The sequence below is a fragment of the Budorcas taxicolor genome, chromosome 3 (genome assembly GCF_023091745.1).
Source record: "Budorcas taxicolor isolate Tak-1 chromosome 3, Takin1.1, whole genome shotgun sequence".
Taxonomy (NCBI): Eukaryota; Metazoa; Chordata; class Mammalia; order Artiodactyla; family Bovidae; genus Budorcas; species Budorcas taxicolor.
The window spans coordinates 84639248-84661175 of NC_068912.1; the positions used below are offsets into that span (position 1 = coordinate 84639248).

The window sequence follows — 21928 nt, forward strand, 5'->3', positions numbered from 1 at the left end:
CACAAAGCTTTCTGAGTACATCTAACTTTTGATTAACCAACCCACACTAATCTTACATAACTTCTCCCCACTGCACAACCCCCACCAAAAGATAAATTATTTACTCTCAAATAAATGAGGATAAGGACGCCAAAGAGGTATTTGATGACTTTTTCAAAGGGTGGAGGACAGACAAATATAAAATGCATTCTTTAGGTTTGTAATATCCATCTAAATATATACTTTGGAGGCACAAGTAACTATAATGTCCAAAATATTAATACTATCAAACCAATTATTAATTTTTAAATGTTAAAATATAAATTGACTGCTTAAAATTGGTGAAATATTTTAACAATCAAGCATGTTAAAATATAAATTACAGTCAATCATTTAAAAACTACATATGACTGCTTTTTAGGTAAGTTTATATTAATATAATATACAATAAATCACTTCAATAATTGACATTTAATTTTTTCCTCTCTCAACAAATTTCAGGCTTTGTATTTCAAGTTTAGGTTTGAAAACTGCTCTTTTTCAATAAAAGAATCCAAAAGCAAAGAAGTCAGCCTTTATAACGCATGTATATTAAGTGGAGAGAAAACAGAGAAAAATACAAGAATTACATTATTCTTTCCTATATACCATTTGCACTTTAAAATTTCTGATGTTTGGGTATCTTTTCTACTACTATACTTTGAAAGAGAGAAATGGGGTGGGGGAGAGCATTTTTCAAGCCACAGTTTATCTAGCAAGGTATACACCAAACCGCAAAGTATTTAAACATTACTAAATTCTGAGCTCATCCTTGAAATGCTCTAAAATACATAAATTTAGGGTTTGAAACAGTCCTTCACATTGACTGACTTTTTTATATACACAGGACATGTGGGGGACCAAGGCTCTCTGGAATTATGCAAAGAAAGCCCGGAGTCTACCTTAACTACAAAGTGAGCTTTCACCAAAAGGAGGATTTCATTTTAAAGTCTCAGCCCCATTTTAAAATGCAAAGAATAACTTAGCTCCAAACATTCATATTTATGTCCAAACCTAGTCTTATTAAAGCACTTTAATAATAATAAACATTTAAAATAAATCTTCTAATGTGACATTTAAGTGTTCAAAGATACCCCAATATGCTTCTCAGAGAACTGCGAACTGCGTTCATTCGTGTTCAAAAGGATTTTGTTTACCTGCCAACCAAATGCCCACATATCTCATCAAAAAATCCTTAAATGAGGTCAGCTATGTCAACTAATCATTAAGAATAATCTAAGTCCCAATTTTGCATCAAAAGTATTTACAGGTTTTTACTCCCCAAAGGTTTTAAGAAAGTGCCAATAAAAGCGCACAATATTTTGTATTTTTTATGACTCAGTCACATGCACAATGAAAGTGCTAGTTATTTTTCTCAACACACAATTAGAAATATTCCAGAATATCAAAACTAAAGGCTATCATTCACTTGTAGGAAATGTCCAGGCATAGCATAAATGAGTTTTTAAAGAAAAAAACAGTATGCCCTTATAAATCATGTTATTGCACATATCGCCATAAGCTGTGGAATATTTCAAAATAGTCAAGAGAAAACAAAAAGAATATTTTACGTATGTACTCGGTGAGAAAGTTACAGGCCAGCAATAAAAACAAACCTGAAAACCTGTTTCAAAAGCAACAGGACTTTGAATCAGCATCTTCAATGTTCATCTGTTTGCAAGTATGCCAAGTTTCAGAACCACAGAATGCTGATATTTCTGGAACTACTTCTTTGAAAGGTTCACCTATAAATTTCTACTGTTATCATTCTATGACCAGGTACATGATTTGGTTAAAATGTGCCCACTTGGACTAAAATATGATGTTTGGCATTTTCCTAATAAAGTTTTTAAAAATTGCATTCACGTATATGGAGTCTATTCTTTCATTTAGAGTCTTTTTATCACTATGCTTTACTGGACTTTCTTTAATGACCAATAAACTACTTTTTTGTTTTTAAAACTGGCTCTAAAGCTTTATAAATATTCTGGAAAGTTAAATACATTGTGAATCAATTTTTTAAAAGAAGAACTCATAAAATACATGACTCTCATTCACTATTTAGTGTACATTTTCTTTACAAACTGTTACACTAAGTAAGCATTTCTCTTAGTGGTGTTTCCAGAAGAAGGCCTACTGAATGTATCCATCACAGGGCCAAATAGGTTTAAAAAAAAAAAAAACTTTCTTAATGTGATAATGGCTTATGAGCTGTGCGAATCCTTTAACTTTGTTAAATACCTGACTATGCCCTGGGCCTACATGCGTACACTGGTATCCTCATATATGCATCATGCCAAAATATAAATTTATCTATTGAGAGCTCACCGGAGAAGTCGCTGAAGTGTCTGCTAAGGTCCTTCCTCACTACAGCAACACCACTGGTATTATCTACTGGTTCTATGTGTTGCAAACTTTTGCCAGCTAGAACTTCAGCCTTTGAATCTCAGCATTTTCACTGTAGTCATAACTCATTCAAATTATCTTACACTTTGCATCTTATCCATATGCAATTGTGAACCTTGCCAAAAGTGGTTGGAAAAGTTTCATTCCATACTTCCACAAGTTACTAAAATAGTAACTTTGGAAGTTTGTTAGGGAAAAATAAAAAACTTTTACAATAACTGAAAGCAACTGCTATCCATTATTAATGCTAGGCCTAAATCCCAAACCGACCATTTCAACATAAAAGATATATTTAAGAGTCTTCTGAGATCAAATAGCCGGTAGATGACTGTTAGATATTGCAATAAGAAGGGATGTCATGTGGGAAATAAATCCAGAATCTAGAGACAAGAGAAGAAACTATGGATACTTTTTAGTCTTCCAGAAAGTATTCCGGATAAACCGTTATCTCCTGCTAAATGAAAGCAAGAAGTGGTAGCAGGTTTTTGTAGGGAGTGGTGAGTAAACATTTTACATGAAGCATACAAACTTCATGTACATGATTAATGGTCAGATCTCACTGTACCAAAACAGTATGAAGGCTCCCAGTTTTCTTCAAAAAAAAAAATTGCGCAAAATCACTTTGACTTCATGCCTTTTGGTCTAAATAAATAAATAAATAATACATTCAAAAGGGACCAGATTTGGAGCCTTGAAGTAGCAATATTTTGCCTGGGGGTTGTGCAGACAGGGGCGGGATGGAAAGGGAGGACATAGAAAGGAGAAGCGCTGGGGCGACAGAGACCCACGCTCCGAGTTAGGTCGGAGGGGAAAAGTTGCCCCAGTCCTGAGCGCGGAGCTGCCCGAGTCGCGTTGCGGCGGCGGCGGCGGCGGCGGCGGGGGGAGACGCGTCCAGCCGGGCCGCCGCTCGGGCTCGCGGCTGGGAGCCCAACTCCGCCCGACGCGCCCCAGCCCGCGGCCCGCGGCCTCGGCTGCTCGCCGCCCTGCGCTGCGTGGGCTCGTCCCGGCACGGAAACTTTCGCTCGGGAAAGCCAGCGGGCGACAGGCGGCGAGGACGCAGGCTCCACCCGGCCGACGCGGGGGGACGCGCGGCCCCGCAGCCCCGCAGTCCAGCTCCGCGGAGCCCCGGGGCCGGCTCGCCGCCGCCCGCCCGGGTCCGAGGGGCGCTGTCCCGGCCGGGGCCCGGGGCGCTGGCCCGCGTCCCTCCCGCGGCCGGACCCCAAAGGCTGACAAAGAATAAACAAAAGTAAGAGTTTGGGGCGGCTGCGGCGGCGCGGGCTCCGCGAGCGGGCCGCGGGCGCGGGGACCTGAGTTCTCCCGCAGCCGGGGGTGCAGCGGCCCCGAGCGTGCGGGGCGTGAGGGGGGCTCCGTCGGCGGCCCCCTCCCCGGGCGCCGCGGAACTACAGAAACCGGCCTCGCGCCTGCAGAAACGCTGAGTCCAGATTTCAGCGTGACATGGGCTGCAACCCCGCCGAAACACGTGCGGGGCGTCCGAAAACACCACCGTTCCGCAGTCAATCGCCCCGATATTAATTAACGCATTAATAAGAGGGCGCCATTAGCCATGTGCCCACACAAATGGCCGTGCAAGAGGAATGCACCCGCATGGAAACAAAGTTACTTTCTTAAAGCTGTATTTCTCCGCCCCCCCACCACGAGCACACGCGCGCACACATACACACACACACACAGAAACACGCGCAGATATTGGCACACCCCGGGACACATGCCCCGGGCCCTGCTAGCGCGGGGTCCCCGGCACCCCCGGCCCGGCCCCAGGTCTGCCCCCGCCATCCCGACCCCCCTCCGCATCCAAACAGCTGCTTACCTGGGTGAGACAGAGCGGAGAATACATCACTGCCGGGCGGTGGGGTGTGCGTGTGCGTCTGGTGTGTGCGGTTTGGAGGTGTGCGTGAGTGCGGGTGAGAAAGGAGAAAGAGGGAGAGAGGAGGAGAGAGAGAGAAGGGGGGAGAAAAAAAAAAATCAAGCCTGCTTCTTGCGTTCACATTTCCAACTCGGCTCAACTGCAGCCAGCCAGCGCTATTGCCGCTCCATGAGCTGAACTTTAACCCCGCCTAGAGTTTCCCTACACTCCACTATACATGTCTACTGTACGCGGGCGTTAAAGGCATAGCGCACCCTTTCCCGCTCCCGCGCCCGCCGGCCGGGTGCCCGCGAGCCGCCCGCGCGCCCGCCTCCGCTCTGCACCGCACCGCACGGCCGCCGCCCGCTCGCGCCGCCGCCGGTGGCGGCGGGGGGGGGGGATGGGGTGGGGGAGGGGGCGGCTGCGGCGCCGCGCGGCCAGCCGGGTCCCGAGCCTCCGCGGCCGCTCGCGCTTGCTCCTCGCTCGCTCCCTCTCTCGCTCCCTGGCTCGCTCGCTCGCTCGGCCCCCCCGGCTCACCCCCCCCGTCCCCGCTCAGCGCATTACTGGGTAACGCAGTGAGGAGCAGTTACAGTCTGTACTCCCGGGCAGCTATAGGCTGCCACAGGATGTGCTTAAGCAAACAAAACTACTTTTCCTCGTCCCCATCCCCCAACCCCCGCCGCAGACCTTCGCGGACCTCGGTGGAGGACTTGGGCAACTTTGCCAGGTTGCCCTGCACCCCTCGATTCACTGCGTGGGCAAGGAGAGAACCGCGGAGAAAGCCGAGCCGGGGTGGCGGGGAGGGGGGGCGGCGGGCGTGCAGATTTGCATGTATGCAAATTTAAAAGAATCAGACCTCCTAGGTAACTTTTTTTCCCTTCTGAAATGCGGTACGGCTCAAAGCATTGTAATCTCTCCGACGAAGCTTTTTGTGGGAATAGATCGTCGGCAGAGGTAATTATGCACAAAACCCTGCAAACTTTGTGCAGCTTCAGTCCTATGGCCTCCAGAAGCGGGGGTGGTGGGGGAAATTTTCACAAGGAAGATTCACCGGATTTGGGGGCTGGGGTGGGGGGGTTGTCTGGAGAAAGGGAGGCGGAGATTAACGAGCATTCTCCCTCCCAGGACTGTGAAACTAGTGGGTTTGAGCACAGACGCCATAGAAAAAGTTCTGTCACGTTCAGAAACAACAGTGGTTTAGCTGTGACATCTTTTTCTTTTTAGGAGGGAAAAAAAACGTGAAAGGGATGTCCCCTTAGGGAAGGGAGATATTCTCGTCCACAAACGCGTGCCCAGAACTGGACACAGGCCTGTCATTACCTCCCCTGTTCCCGGGACACCTCTGGAAGGGTGCCTTTTAAGAATCCCCTCTTTTTTCCTCCCCCAGGTAATAGTTCTTAAAATGGAAAAGAGCTTCCTGCAATTATTTTAGGTTTGCTAAAGTATTGTTTTGGCAGAAAAGGGGGGTGGTTTTTAAGGTTTGGCAAGTTGCCAATAAGCCTGCTTTTCCAGTTTTTTTTTTTTAACCTCATATTTTCTCTCTCAGTTCTCCTCACTGCTGGGAAAGGGGGGGGGGGGGAAGTATACCTCCTTCCTCCAAACCCCCATTCCATCCCTTCTCATCTCCCTCACTCTAGTTTGCAGCCTTCTGCATTTTCTAATCCTCAAAATTCCAAAAGGGAAGACGACTATATGACGATGAAAGGCTCTAGCACACAGACAGGGGAATGTGCAACTTGGTGGAGGTTGCCCATCTAGAGAGCCTCTGAAAAGAGGAAATTCCTGTAGGAATGCCCACTCTGCGTGTATGGATGAGATGACATGTTAAGGCCACTCTCATTCAGACTCTTCTCCCACCCCACTCTTTTTTTTTTTAAGTAAGGGGCAAGAAATATGCTCCTGGAGAAAAGAATATGAAGTCCTCAAATATTCTGCATCTTTCTAACGTGATTTTATGCTTGTTCTCCAGTTACTTAACAGCCAAAATAATCCCTGGCTTCTCAGGAAACCATTTTCACACGCCCCCGCTTCTAAATATCCTTGGAAATCTCTCAGGTTATTTATTAAGGGGTGAGGGGAAATAATGACTTAAAACTTTAATGAAAGAGCCCCGTTTCCCAAACGACACAACTACTTTTTTTCCTTGCTTCCTCTTAGATTTCAGAAGGAGAAAAACGTCCTAAAAGGCAAGCCGAGTTGCAGAGACAACATTCCTGGCCACGAGAACTCTTGCTGGGATCTATAACTTCAACGCGCTCCAAGTTTCCTCGATAGAAGTTTCTGGCTGACAGTTCCAACATGTAACTGAGGCACAGTGAGAAGTTATTGTTCCGAGTGTGTACTCTTGGGAAGCTCTCTTCCAGAGAAGATTAAAATCTTTCTTTTGGTGTATTAAAAGATAGACTTCACATCTGCCACTTCCCCAAACAGCAAAGATTCTGACTTTTAATTGAATCTCAAGAAAAAGGAAAAGGATTTTTTTTAAAGCACTGGCACGTCGCCCTGCTTTTTTTTTTAATGAGGAAAAGTAATTTAATGCTGATATTTCTACTTTAAAAACTTCTTTTGTTGCAGCAGTGGATGTGCCCGCGATTTCCAGCTTTCTGCGGTTAGCAATATTATCTTAAGTAACTTTTGGCGCCCTTCGTAAGACTTTTGGATATGGGACGATTGTTTGCGCCCTCTAGGCAAGGGCTGGATCCAAGTTCAGCACCAAAGCCCTTCACATCCGCTCCTGCTTTCTCTCCTATCTCGGCCAGCTCCCGCTCCCTCCCCCGCGGGAGGGGGGTGGGGTGGAGAGGCGGGGGAAACTCTACAAAGCACAGCTCCAACTACAGCCTTTGGAAACCGGACTGAGAAAAATACAGTAGAAGAGTTACAGTTACAGAGAGGCTTCTGGTAACTTTCTCTCCAACAGGCATAAATTTAAACACACACACACAAAGAAACAGATGTTCCTCAGAGGGCAGTCTGGGGGTAAAAAACATTTCCAACTCTCTCCCCTGGTCCCAAGTTACAAAAGTAAATCCTTGTCCAAAGTTCGAAAAGATACTGAGACCCTTGAAAGAGAACAGGGATGAAGGGTGAAGAGAAGAAAGAAAGGATAGTGGAGAGAACAGTATAGGAAACACAGGTGACGTACAAAAACTAGTTTACTGCAATCATATAAATGACCCATTGTTAGGAAGAATAAACCCCTTATTGGAAATAACCACTCCAATCATTTATTTTGCAAGCGCTAGGAGACTGCCTTGAAATGGGATTGTCTCTGTGCAAAGGAGGCTCCTGTCATGCTCTCTGCTATCCATATTCTTCCTGGCACAGAGCCCAGCCTTGCATTTGCTGTGTTTTATTTGCAGAAATGTTACCTTGCCAGTTTTAGTGAAATCCTCTTAGATACATAAATTACGTCAATAAGGATTCACTTATATGTACATCTCAAATACCTCTCATTTCAGAGGTTACTTAATAGGAAGATCTTGTTAATATGATTTAGATTTTAATGTACAAAGCAGTGAAGATAAAATTGGGGTTCACAAGTGACAATGCCATTTACTATAGTTCTTACCAAGACTAACTTTATTACTTGCATTTCCCAAGGTTTTCCTTCTCTAGTTTTTTGACCTGCAGTCACTTGTGTGCAGATTTTTCTTATATGCATATATTCCTAAATTGAATCATGTTGCTTAGCTGAGCATCTAAGCAGATTCTTACATCAGATTTCCAGGCCAGATTTGATTAGAAGGCCTAAAGCCTTGGGAAATAGCTGGATGGGAATTTAAGCCAAAGATGGGAAAGAGCCTCTTTTATTTTCCATTCACTTCCCAACAGAATTAGGTGTCTACACTGCTCAAAGGGAAGGAAAAGATGGACATATTTCAGAGGCTGCCAGTTACTGTCTCCAAGACAAGCTGCTGCCGTTCGTTTCCACAGGATTGGTGTCAAAGACTTGTTCAAGAGGCCAGACTCCAGCTGAGAGTTAGCAAGTCAGCAATCTTCCACACACACCCTCCACACGGGTTATTGTGGTAACAAGAAGAAATGTGCAGTTGGCCAGTCTCAATATCCTATTCGCTACTGACCATATATTAAACAGAATTCAAGAAAAGTCAAGAAAAACACTCTCCCCTTCTTCCTTTCAAATGTATAAAACAGCTGTCAGTCCACCTGTGAAACAGTCTCTCCTTTAAACCTGTTGTTTAGAGTTCCAGAAAAGAGGCTTGCCTATTCCTTCAAAGTACCTGAAAAGCCAAAGCTTCTAAGATAAACAGAGAAAGACGTTTTGCACTGCTAAGCATGCAATATATTACTTTCCAAAGCTCACTACAATCCCATAGTTTATCAGCCACACATTTTTAAAAGTTGAACTTCATCTTCCACAACCGTTAACAACTTCCCTGAATTTACAAATAATCATTCATGCAAAGTTAAAGATTTCCCTAACAGAATTTTTTTAACTTTTTGTAAAAGGCAATGAAGGCTTACTATTCATGCAAAACAAAACAAACAACCCCACGTTAATTAGGTTCTTTTTTTCTTCTAAAATTCAAAAACTCTTTCCTATTGTGCTTGCTAAATCCGGAAGAGCTTGTAGCTTTGACAGCTTGAACCACACCATCCCCTTCAGAGCCGCAGAGAACTTCAGATCTTCTCTGTCCCGCCCCTTCTGGCTACTGCGAACCATTGTACACCCAAGCTTGGATATGATTGGGTAAAGCTTTTGTCAGTCTCCCCTTTGGTCCCATTGATTAGAGGATCGAATCGTCAATTATTCTCCCGGTCCAGACATTTCTTTTCGGGTTAGGTTGACTGCTGAGGCCAGACGTCTTTTTACAGAACAGAGCACGTACAGGATTTTTCGCCCACCCCGCCCCCCCCCCCCTTTCTGGAACCGAGCAAGCGCTAGGAGGAAAAAAAAAAAATCTGTCAAGCTCAGCAATTTTTTCAAATCTCAGGGAGGAAAAAAAAAAGGAAACCCGGTCCTTGATGTACATAAGAAAAAAAGCCATCCACAAAGCTACATCTTTAAAACAAAACCATCACAATAGACATTTACCCAGCAATCACTCCAATGCATATGCAAGCTAGAGAAATTTTAAAGTCTTAGCTATTAAACAAAATCATTCTACCATTATTGTTGTTTATAAAACGCGTACCGTATAAACGCAAAATAGAAAGTTTAAAGCTGAACCACGTACCATTGCAATGTAAAAAGAGTACGTGAGAAACTGAGAAACTTTAAAATGTTCAGACGAATTGCTTCATTAGTTGTCCCCCTTTTTTTGCATTAAAAAAGACATCTAAATAAACTTGGAACCGTTGAAAACCCGGAAGAGAATTTTTTTAAGCTGTTGGCCAATTGCAGGCTTCTTGGAGAATTTTTTTTTTTAACTCCAAATCAGGAGGCTTTTGCAATTGCAATGCGCGCTCTCTGCCTCTCTCACAGTCTCTCTCTCCTCTTTTGAAAGCGATCCAACCCCGGCTGGCTGGTTCTCAGATTCTCTCTGGTTTTGCCTTGTGTGCTTTGGATTGTACGAGACTTTGCAGAAGTTGCAATCGATTCGCAGTCCCTCTCTCTTCTCCCTACCCCCTTGTTTATTTCCGCAATCGCTGCAATTTGCATAGTAACCACGCAGGAGGCGGCGGTGGGGGCCCGGAGGGGGCAGGGAAAAGGCCTTGCCCCCTTCTCCCCTCCTCCTGTCTCTCTCCCCTCCAGTCTCCTCCTCCCCCACGGCGTGTGGCCAATAGGAGCCCCAGCATTCAGCGCAAGCTCCGGTCGGGACACCGTTCGGAAGAAAGCTCCTGTGTTACTAGGCCCGGCTCTCTGGATGGTGTTTTTGGCGCAGTAGGAGTTCCCCCGCTTGAGGACCTCGCAGCCGGTACTAGGGAGATGTGACGATATAGTACCTTTGCCTGCGGTTGTGCGGGTTTCGCACGTTTTAATCAAGTCTGCACACCTGCTTTCTCGGTTTCTTTTTCTGCAGTCTCTCGTGAGTTATTAGGCTAGTTCAGGATGGTTAATGAGAGATTTAACCTTTATTTGCACTGGTGTAGACCAAGAGCTAAAGATCCTCTTTGGTTCATTAAATCAAGAGAGTGCATAATGTCACAGAGAACTCGCAATGAAATAAAGCTTCTACTCCAGATTCAGAAAGAAAAAGGCATTGGCTCTGCCCTGCAGATGGCTGAACATAAAATTGTTAGGTGGGCTCCCTCAAGAATAAAGCTGTTCCTTTAAAGCAAGAGATCCAGTGAATTCTAACTTAATTGCAAGGGTCTAATTTGTCAATATCCTTAAAAAAAAAAAAGCCTGGGTTCCACAAAGTTTAATACACCCCTCCACCTCCCATCCCCCGAAAAGAGCTGAAAGATATTCCACATATAAAGGGGAGAGGCGTTAAAAGTTATTGAATTATTAAGTCCTCCATCTCACTGATTCATCTTATATCATTAAACCAGACTCATGTAATCAGGTTATTTCAGTGTCAATCTTTTATGTGTTTGTTTCAAGCAACAAATAAGCCATTGGTTCAGTGGTGGTGTGTGTATGGGGTAGGGTGTCCCTTTAAGTGGAAAGCTTCACAACTGGCCTATTATTTTGTTTTGTTTTTTCAAATGTGTTTGCTTTGCATCAGTTAAGTAGCTTAATACATTTTTACTGAATAACTGAGTTACAGGAAAATGTGTGCTTAGCTCACTTCATAAAATTTATCCAATAAGAGGTCAAGAGGAATAGGAAGCAACCTGGCAGTTGTCTGATTTTCTTAACTGTCCTTGGTGAAGTTACCTAATTAATTAATAACAGGACCTTGCACAGTTAAATTAGAGGTTAGAGAAACTTATTTTATTTTGAACCACATTTTTGGCTTTAGACTTAAACACTTTACAACTAGCTAACTAATGGAGCATTGCTGGAAGGTAAAGTACTGTGGCTGCCCTTGGTATTACACAAGATTTGCTGTTCTGGTCTGACTCTGATAGATTCAAATATTATCTAGCTCTGGAAAGTCTGTGGCGTTTAATCCACTGAGCATTTCCACTTGGCGTACCACTTTCACCTTAGAAACACACTTGATGAGATATAGTGGCTTAAGTAAAAAGAAAAAATAATTTTTTAAGTAATCAAAAAATTTCTAGGCTTAGTTTGGCTGGTGCTAGGCTATGTAATCCTGAGACGGTTACATAACACCTATAAAATAGGACATGGACTTATTGTGAGAATGGAGGTCTTAGCTAAGAGCCTTTGAAATGCACAAGAGGTATCAATTTGTATTGCATTACTCTGCAGATGCTGTGGCCTAAGTAATTACTAATGCTAAGCAAACCAGGCCTTGTCAGTAGGTGGTAACAGTGAGTTTTGTGTATGTCTGTACTTCATGAACTTGGTCTAATGTGGTAGGTTAGCTAGCACCAGTTCCCAAGTAACCTTTTCTATCTTTGTCTAGTCAACAACAATACAGTATGGGCTTTGGAATCCAACTTGGGTGTTAATGTTGGTCCTACTATGTATGGTGGTGATGGTGGTTCAGTTGCTAAGTCATGTCTGACTCTGTGACCCCATGAACTGCAGCCCACCAAGCTCCTCTGTCCATGGGATTTCTCAGGCAAGAATACTGAAGTGGGTTGCCATTTTCTCTTCTAGGGGATCTTCCTGACCCAGGGATTGAACCTGCATCTCCTTAGTTGCAGGCAGTCTCCTGCAATGCAAGTGGATTCTTTACCACTGAGCCACCAGGTAAGTGCCTACTATGTGACTCCAGGTAAATTATTTAACCTCGGTAAGCTTTAGATACCTCCTTTGAAACATGGTACATATTCAAATACCATATGTAAATTACTGAGTACAATATGTGTGGTCAATAAAGGTAGCTATAATAATACTATTACTGTTTAATATTTATAATGTTCTAGGTGAGCTCTCCAGGTGGCTCAGTGGTAAAGAGTCTGCCTGGCAATGCAGGAGATGCAGAAGACACAAGTTCAATCCCTGGGACAGGAAGATTTCCTGGAGGAGGAAATGGAAACCTACTCCAGTATTTTTGCCTGGGAAATCCCATGGACAGAGGAGCCTGATGGGCTACAATTCATAGGGTTGCAAAGAGTCAAACATGACTGAGTGATGAGCATGCACTGTGCACACACACACACACACACACCCATATTCTAGGTACACTGAATGTGCTAAGAGCTAAGGAAAGAGAGAATAAGATATTATCCCTGCCTCCAAGAAGCTTTCAGTCCAATGGCAGAGACAAGACATAAAGGTAAATAACAACATAGTAAGTGCTATCTCTAACTTAGATATACATAAAGGGCAGTAGGAATACAGATGACTGATCTTGCTTGGGTGTACAGATAAAAAGAAAAAAAAGTGGCATTAGTGTTGGGCTAAAAGTATGCATTTGTCAGGTGAACAATTGAGGGGCAGAGTACTCCTGTCTAGGAAAGCACGGTGATATCAGCACCATATGCAATGGGCCAGAGAATGGGGTGGGGTTCAATTGTGGCTCATTGCACTAGCTAGTGTTAGCTTGTGTTACGGTAACTAGAGATGTAGTTGGTAAAGCAGACTGAGGCATGATGGTGGAGAGCCTTATGAGTTTTGCTTGAGGGACTGCAGAGGCCTCAAAGGTATTTAACCAAAAGATAGGCAAGATAAGATATGCAAGTTAGAAAGATCATGGTAGCAGTGGAGGTAAAGAGACCAGTTAGAAGAAGGCGAGAGAAGATGAAGTCTTGAACTGTAGCACAGCAGAAATGAATGAGCAAGAGAACAGAGGAGGGAAGAGTAGAGGGTAGGAGAGGGGTGTGGAAGCAAGGGAGAGACACATCATTCACATTCATTTCAGGGACTTTGATCAATAGGGACAATGTCCAAATATCTACAAGATGTTTAAGATCTGTTAGTGAAAGAAGCTCTTCTTACCTCCCCTACCCCGCAAATTGCTACTTCTATATCCTTGCTGCTGCTGCTGCTGCTGCTAAGTCATTTCAGTCGTGTCCGACTCTGTGCGACCCCACAGACGGCAGCCCACCAGGCTCCCCCGTCCCTGGGATTCTCCAGGCAAGAATACTGGAGTGGGTTGCCATTTCCTTCTCCAGTGCATGAAAAGTGAAAGTGAAGTCACTCAGTTGTGTCTGACTCCTAGCGACCCCATGGACTGCAGCCCACCAGGCTCCTCCGTCCATGGGATTTGCCAGGCAAGAGTACCGGACTGGGGTGCCATTGCCCTTCTATATCCTTAAACCTACAATATTAAATAATTTAAAAATAATAACAGCAACCATAACAGTAGCTCACATAGATTGACTGTTTACTCTCTATTAGCTCTTTCCACTCCCTGAATTTGTGTTCTAGTAACTTCAGCCCCATTGAAAAATAGCTGTACATTAAATAGGGTGGTTTTGAGTTGTCAACCCATTTGAGAGCCTCATGTTTCCACATAGGCTGGCTTTATGCCTTGAAAATAGTAGGCTCTTCTTGGAATTTTGCTTTGTTGACCCAAATAAAAACCTAATCCTCTTGCAGGGCATTGATATGTAGACTAGAACATCAGAGTCTTACAGAATAGAAACATAATTCAGAATCACTGTATTTTTCTAATAATAACTATAAATTTCGGTACTAAATTGAATGTTGAACACAAAGGTATACATCACATTTTCTTGATTTGCTTGGGTAAATCCTAGATCATCCAAAGAACTTTTTAGGGTAAGTAATGAACACTAGCATTTAGAGGTCTCAGTTCAGTTCAGTTCAGTTCAGTTCAGTCGCTCAGTCGTGTCCAACTCTTTGCGACCCCATGAATCGCAGCATGCCAGGCCTCCCTGTCCATCACCGTCTCCTGGAGTTCACTCAGACTCACGTCCATCGAGTCCGTGATGCCATCCAGCCATCTCACATGGCAATATAAGGGTAATACCTAACATGGCAATATAAAGGATAAATACTAGAAGCAAATTTAAATCTAGGATTTGAAGAGGCTTCCAAATAAGCAAGTTGTGGCAGCCTACCGTACCCCGCTAAATCTGTTTTCTACTTTTGCATACATAGATGAACAATTAGAGTCTATATTTTCCAGCCTCCATTTCCGATAGGCATAACACGTGATTAAGTTCTTCTCAATAGGATGGAAGCAGGATAGCTGGGTGCAAGTTCCATGTTACTTGCTTAAAAGAAATTTGTAGTAAATTTTTGGCCTCTCTAAGGGCTTCCATGAGGCCATGTTAGAGACCAAACTTCAGTGACAAAGACCAGGACTGCACCCTCGGAGACAAGAGAGCAGCCAGATGGAAGGACCTTGGTCCCTAAGTGATCTCGGGGAACAAAGTTGCTCCTGCAGCCTAGATCATATTTAAACTTCTGGTTCTGAGGTCTCTGATAATGCAACCTAGCATTTACTACAACTAATAATCAAGATTACAAAATAATCTCATGAGATCTTTGGATAATTTTCTCTATAACGATGTTATGGTTTTTCCCCAACTTGGTACAGATTACATTTGCTTTTATTATCAGCCCCCCTTTTCCAGACTCTCCTCCTGCCTCAATTCTGTGACCTGCTCATCCCATACACACTAAACAACTCATCTCTTCTCATCATTTTCTGAACACAGCACACATGTTCATTCCTCTCTTCCTTTGTCTGTGTGATTTTTTTCTGTCCAGAAATCCCTTAAAAAATGAGTTCCACTCATTTTTTCAAGAACCAAATACTACTTCCTAACTACCCTGGCAGAGTCCATCCGTCCCTCCAGCATGATCTCTAGTGTCTTATACTCATTTTTAGGACAGCTCTCTTCATATTGTATATAAATTTGTATGAAAGTGTTAGTCACTGAGTCATGTCTGACTCTTTGCACCTCAAGGACTGTAGCTCGCCAGATTCATCTAACCATGGATTTCTCCAGGCAACAGTATTGGAGTGGGTAGCCATTCCCTTCTCTGGGGAATCTTCCAGACCCAGGGATTGAACCCAGGTCTCCCAAATTGCAGGCAGATTGTTTACTGTCTGAGCCACCAGGGAAGACCCATCAGTTTGTATATCAATAATTTATTTGTCCATTTGTCTGCTAGACTATGAGCTCCTTGGAAGTGCGATGACTTCATTCCTTCCTGGATTCCTATAAGCAAAGTGCCACAGTAGATCCTCAATGAATGTTGGGCAAATTCACATGTGAATGAATAGAAGAACAAATGGTTAGCATTCCAGCCTTTCAGTCTGATAAAACACAAGGTCAGGAGTATGGCTGTTGCAAGACATGGCATTATCACTGGATGGAAATTTTAAGTAATAAAATAGTAGGACAATAAGTTTGCTTATCACAGACCTTCCACACACATTCTCACCTTTACCTTTCCTTCTAGGTGGGTCTGCCATTGTCATTCCAACCACACAATGGAGGAAACTAAGGCTCAGGAATGTAGCACTTTCACAGCATCATCTTTCAGGATTCGAAACAGCTCAACTGGAATTCCATCACCTCCACTAGCTTTGTTCGTAGTGGTGCTTTCTAAGGCCCACTTGACTTCACATTCCAAGATGTCTGGCTCTAGATTAGTGATCACATCATCATGATTATCTGGGTCGTGAAGATCTTTTTTGTACAGTTCTTCTGTGTATTCTTGCCACCTCTTCTTAATATCTTCTGCTTCTGTTAGGTCCATACCATTTCTGTCCTTTATTGAGGCCATCTTTATATGAAATCTTCCCTTGGTATCTCTAATTTTCTTGAAGAGATGTCTAGTCTTTCCCATTCTGTTGTTTTCCTCCATTTCTTTGCATTGACTACTGAAGAAGGCTTTCTTATCTCTTCTTGCTATTCTTTGGAACTCTGCATTCAGATGCTTATATCTTTCCTTTTCTCCTTTGCTTTTTGCCTCTCTTCTTTTCACAGCTATTTGTAAGGCCTCCCCAGACAGCCATTTTGCTTTTTTGCATCTCTTTTCCATGGGGATGGTCTTGATCCCTGTCTCCCGTACAATGTCATGAACCTCAGTCCATAGTTCATCAGGCACTCTATCAGATTTAGGCCCTTAAATCTATTTCTCACTTCCACTGTATAATCATAAGGGATTTGATTTAGGTCATACCTGAACGGTCTAGCGGTTTTCCCTACTTTCTTCAATTGGAGTCTGAATTTGGTAATAAGGAGTTCATGACCTGAGCCACAGTCAGCTCCTGGTCTTGTTTTTGTTGACTGTATAGAGCTTCTCCATCTTTGGCTGCAAAGAATATAAGCAATCTGATTTCAGTGTTGACCGTCTGGTGATGTCCATGTATAGAGTCTTTTCTTGTGTTATTGGAAGAGGGTGTTTGCTATGACCAGTGCATTATCTTGGCAAAACTCTATTAGTCTTTGCCCTGCTTCATTGCGCATTCCAAGGCCAAATTTGCCTGTTACTCCAGGTGTTTCTTGACTTCCTACTTTTGCACTCCAGTCCCCTATAATGAAAAGGACATCTTTTTTGGGTGTTAGTTCTAAAAGGTCTTGTAGGTCTTCACAGAACCGTTCAACTTCAGCTTCTTCACCGTTACTGGTTGGGGCATAGACTTGGATTTCTGTGATATTGAATGGTTTGCCTTGGAGACGAACAGATATCATTCTGTCGTTTTTGAGATTGCATCCAAGTACTGCATTTTGGACTCTCTTGTTGACCATGATGGCTACTCCATTTCTTCTGAGGGATTCCTGTCTGCAGTAGTAGATATAATGGTCATCTGAGTTAAATTCACCCATTCCAGTCCATTTTAGTTCACTGATTCCTAGAATGTCAATGTTCACCCTTGTCATCTCCTGTTTGACCACTTCCAATTTGCCTTGATTCATGGACCTGACATTCCAGGTTCCTATGCAATATTGCTCTTTACAGCATTGGACCTTGCTTCTATCACCAGTCACATCCACAGCTGGGTATTGTTTTTGCTTTGGCTCCATCCCTTCATTCTTTCTGGAGTTATTTCTCCACTGATCTCCAGTAGCATATTGGGCACCTAATGACCTGGAGAGTTCCTCTTTTGGTATCCTATCATTTTGCCTTTTCATACTGTTCATGGGGTTCTCAAGGCAAGAATACTGAAGTGGCTTGCCATTCCCTTCTCCAGTGGACCACATTCTGTCAGCAAATTTGGAAAACTCAACAGTGGCCACAGGACTGGAAAAGGTCAGTTTCCATTCCAGTTCCAAAGAAAGGCAATGGAAAAGAATGCTCAAACTACCGCACAATTGCACTCATCTCACATGCTAGTAAAGTAATGCTCAAAATTCTCCAAGCCAGGTTTCAGCAATACATGAATCATGAACTCCCTGATGTTCAAGCTGGTTTTAGAAAAGGCAGAGGAACCAGAGATCAAATTGCCAACATCCACTGGATCATGGAAAAACCAAGAGAGTTCCAGAAAAACATCTATTTCTGCTTTATTGACTATGCCAAAGCCTTTGACTGTGTGGATCACAATAAACTGCGAAATTCTGAAAGAGATGGGAATACCAGACCACCTAACCTGCCTCTTGAGAAATCTGTATGCAGGTCAGGAAGCAACAGTTAGAACTGGACATGGAACAATAGACTGGTTCCAAATAGGAAAAGGAGTACGTCAAGGCTGTATATTGGCACCCTGCTTATTTAACTTCTATGCAGAGTACATCATGAGAAACGCTGGGCTGGAAGAAGCACAAGCTGGAATCAAGATTGCTGGGAGAGATATCAATCACCTCAGATATGCAGATGACACCACCCTTATGGCAGAAAGTGAAGAGGAGCTAAAAAGCCTCTTGATGAAAGTGAAAGAGGAGAGTGAAAAAGTTGGCATAAAGCTCAACATTCAGAAAACTAAGATCATGGCATCTGATCCCATCACTTCATGGGAAATAGATGGGGAAACAGTGGAAACAGTGTCAGACTTTATTTTTTTGGGCTCCAAAATCACTGCAGATGGTGACTGCAGCCATGAAATTAAAAGATGCTTACTCCTTGGAAGAAAAGTTATGACCACCCTAGATAGTATATTGAAAAGCAGAGACATTACTTTGCCGACTAAGGTCCGTCTAGTCAAGGCTATGGTTTTTCCAATGGTCATGTATGGATGTGAGAGTTGAACTGTGAAGAAGGCTGAGCCCTGAAGAATTGATGCTTTTGAACTGTGGTGTTGGAGAAGACTCTTGAGAATCCCTTGGACTGCAAGGAGATCCAACCAGTCCATTCTGAAGGAGATCAGCCCTGGGATTTCTTTGGAAGGAATGATGCTAAAGCTGAAACTCCAGTACTTTGGCCACCTCATGTGAAGAGTTGACTCATTGGAAAAGACTCTGGTGCTGGGAGGAATTGGGGGCAGGAGGAGAAGGGGATGACCGAGGATGAGATGGCTGGATGGCATCACTGGCTCGATGGACGTGAGTCTGAGTGAACTCCGGGAGATGGTGATGGACAGGGAGGCCTGGCGTGCTGCGATTCATGGGGTCGCAAAGAGTCGGATACGACTGAGCGACTGAACTGAACTGAAGGCTCAGGAAACTGTAGTAGTTACTCAAGGTCATTCACAGGGTGAGTGGTTGAAAACAGTTCAGTTCATTTAGCATTCCTCCCCAAAGCTCTAGCTATGATTTCTGACTTAGGAAAAAGTTCAGGCTTCAATATTTTTTTAAGTGCTGCTGCTGCTAAATCGCTTCAGTCGTGTCCGACTCTGTGCAACCCCACAGATGGCAGCCCACTAGGCTCTCCCGTCCCTGGGATTCTCCAGGCAAGAATACTGGAGTGGGTTGCCATCTCCTTCTCCAATGCATGAAAGTGAAAAGTGAAAGTGAAGTTGCTCAGTCGTGCCCAACTCTTAGTGACCCCATGGACTGCAGCCTACCAGGATCTTCCATCCATGGGATTTTCCAGGCAACAGTACTGGAATGAGTTGCCAGGTGCTAGTGAGCTCTAATCATAATCAAAGGCAAACACGTAGATCCATTGTTAAAAAGATAGAAAAGCTTTATTGAGATATAATTGATATACAAAGAACTGCACATATTTAATGTATACAGTTTGATGAGCTTGGACATATACCAACACCCATGATTGATCACCACAATCAAGGTAATAGATATATCTGACACCTCCCAGAGTTTCCTTGTGCCCCCCCCCCACTTTTGTCTGTGGTATGAACGTTTACCTTGAGGTCTAACCTCTTCAATCTTCAAGGGCACAGTACAGTATTGTTAACTATATACACTGCATTGTACAGATCTCTAGATTGTGTTCATATGCTGCTGCTGCTGCTGCTAAGTTGCTTCAGTCGTGTCCGACTCTGTGCGACCCCAGAGACGGCAGCCCACCAGGCTCCCCCGTCCCTGGGATTCTCCAGGCAAGAACACTGGAGTGGGTTGCCATTTCCTTCTCCAATGCATGAAAGAGAAAAGTGAAAGGGAAGTCTCTCAGTCGTGTCTGACTCCTAGCGACCCCATGGACTGCAGCCTACCAGGCTCCTCCATCCATGGGATTTTCCAGGCAAGAGTACTGGCGTGGGGTGCCATTGCCTTCTCCAACGTATTCATCTAGCATAGCTGAAACTTAACACCCACTGAATAACAGCTCTTAGTTTTCCCCACCCTAGGCCCATCCTTCTTATTCCCAGGTGGCTCAGTAGTATAGAGTCTCCCTGCCAAGGCAAGAGACACAAGTTCAATCCCTGGGTTGGGAAGATCCCCTGGAGGGGGAAAATGGCAACCCACTCCAGTATTCTTGCCTCGGAAATCCTATGGACAGAGGAGCCTGGCGGGCTACAGCCTATGGGGTTGCAAAAGAGTTGGACGTGACCGAACAGTTGAGCACGCTTGCAGTTGAGCAGCATAGATAAACACCGTGATAAACTGCAGAAATTCCTCAGTGCTAAAGACGGTGTGGCACGACTGAGCTGCTAGGCTAGCGAGTACTAAAGACGGTGTGGCACGACTGAGCTGCTAGGCTGGCCAGAGAGAGGAAATCTGTGCCATAACTAAAGTGCAGGTAGCAAAGCACCCAGTTCACAGAAGGAAACAGGAAGGGGAACTCGGGAGTCTCCAGCCACTGCGCTTTACAGATGATAAAACTGAAACCAGCCAAGTGAAGCTCATGGTCTTACAGCTGGTAAAGAATTAATCCCCAGTCCAGTGCCAGTTTCATTACATCATGCAAAGGATATTTTGCAGGAATGGGAAAGGAGTGAACAACTATCTCTGATATCAAAGTTGAAAAGAGGCCTGGGAAAGTGGAGAAATACTGCTCTTGAATCTGATAGGAGAAAGAAAACGGTTAATTATCTAAATCGAATGGACGACTATAAAATCCAGGCGGGTACCTAAAAGATTTACCTAAACGTGTTCAGACAGTTCAGTGATAATTTTCAGGAAAAATAAACGAGGGTGGGGTGAGAGCAGCTGTTTAGAACTGCAAATTCGTGTGAAGAGCTGCGAATAGGTCTGGTTCTCTAGTCTCTGCTCTTTGTGGCCTTGGACAGTTCAACCTCTCCCTCTGGCTTCCTTCTCTGAAAAATGTTTAAGTATCATCAGCCCTGCTTACATATTGAAGTCTTGTGAGGATTCAATGAAATCATGAGTGTGAAACTGTACGAAAATTTAGGTTTCTGTTCTATGAAGGCCTGTACCAGCAACAGTGGTTTATCGTACAGCACAGAATAAAGAACATGGATATATAGTTGGTTGTATTTATCCTGGCTCTATTCAGAAATGCTTCTGAGTGGGGATGTGTGTGTGTGTATCTCTATTTATCTCTGTCTGTCTAACTATATGCAGACACACACACACATAGTCATATATATATATATCCAAAGTGAGTGAAAGTCATTTAGTCATGTCTGACTCTTTGCAACCCCATGGACTGTAGCCCACCAGGCTCTTCTGTCCATGGAATTCTTCAGGCAAGAATACTGGAGTGGGTTGTCATTTCCTTCTCCAGAGGGTCTTCCCCACTCAGGGGTCGAACCCAGGTCTCCTGCATTGTAGGCAGCTTCTTTACCATCTAGGTCTCCAGGGAAGCCCATATATATATATGTAGAGAGAGAGAAACTATTAACGTAGAAATAAGGTAAAGTCCTTTGACTGTGTGGATCACAAAAAACTGTGGAAAATTCTGAGAGAGATGGGAATACCAGACCACCTGACCTGCCTCTTGAGAAACCTATATGCACGTCAGGAAGCAACAGTTAGAACTGGACATGGAACAACAGACTGGTTCCAAATAGGAAAAGGAGTACGTCAAGGCTGTATATTGGCACCCTGCTTATTTAACTTCTGTGCAGAGTACATCATGAGAAACGCTGAGCTGGAAGAAGCACAAGCTGGAATCCAGATTGCTGGAAGAAATATCAATCACCTCAGATATGCACATGACACCACCCTTATGGCAGAAAGTGAAGAGGAACTAAAAAGCCTCTTGATGAAAGTGAAATAAGAGAGTGAAAAAGTTGGCATAAAGCTCAACATTCAGAAAACGAAGATCATGGCATCTGGTCCCATCATCTCATAGGAAATAGATGGGGAAACAGTGTCAGACTTTATTTTTTTGGGCTCCAAAATCACTGCAGATGGTGACTGCAGCCATGAAATTAAAAGACGCTTACTCCTTGGAAGGAAAGTTATGACCACCCTAGATAGCAC

The 21928-nt window shown here is 43.8% G+C and overlaps 1 protein-coding gene across 4 annotated transcripts in view; it reads right to left on the reverse strand.

Annotated features, from left to right (window-relative positions):
• The window catches only part of NFIA (nuclear factor I A), a 394800-nt gene extending 389752 nt beyond the window's left edge, over positions 1–5048 (reverse strand). For 3 of the 4 annotated variants that reach the window (XM_052636595.1, XM_052636593.1, XM_052636592.1), the window contains exon 1: positions 4253–4431. In XM_052636595.1, the coding sequence (XP_052492555.1) occupies positions 4253–4279 (27 nt within the window). In that variant the 5' untranslated portion in view covers positions 4280–4431. Of the gene's footprint in view, positions 1–4252; positions 4432–4985 lie in introns of those variants that run through there. The other variant, XM_052636594.1, reaches the window with a different exon arrangement.
• Between the last annotated feature and the right edge of the window lie 16880 nt (positions 5049–21928).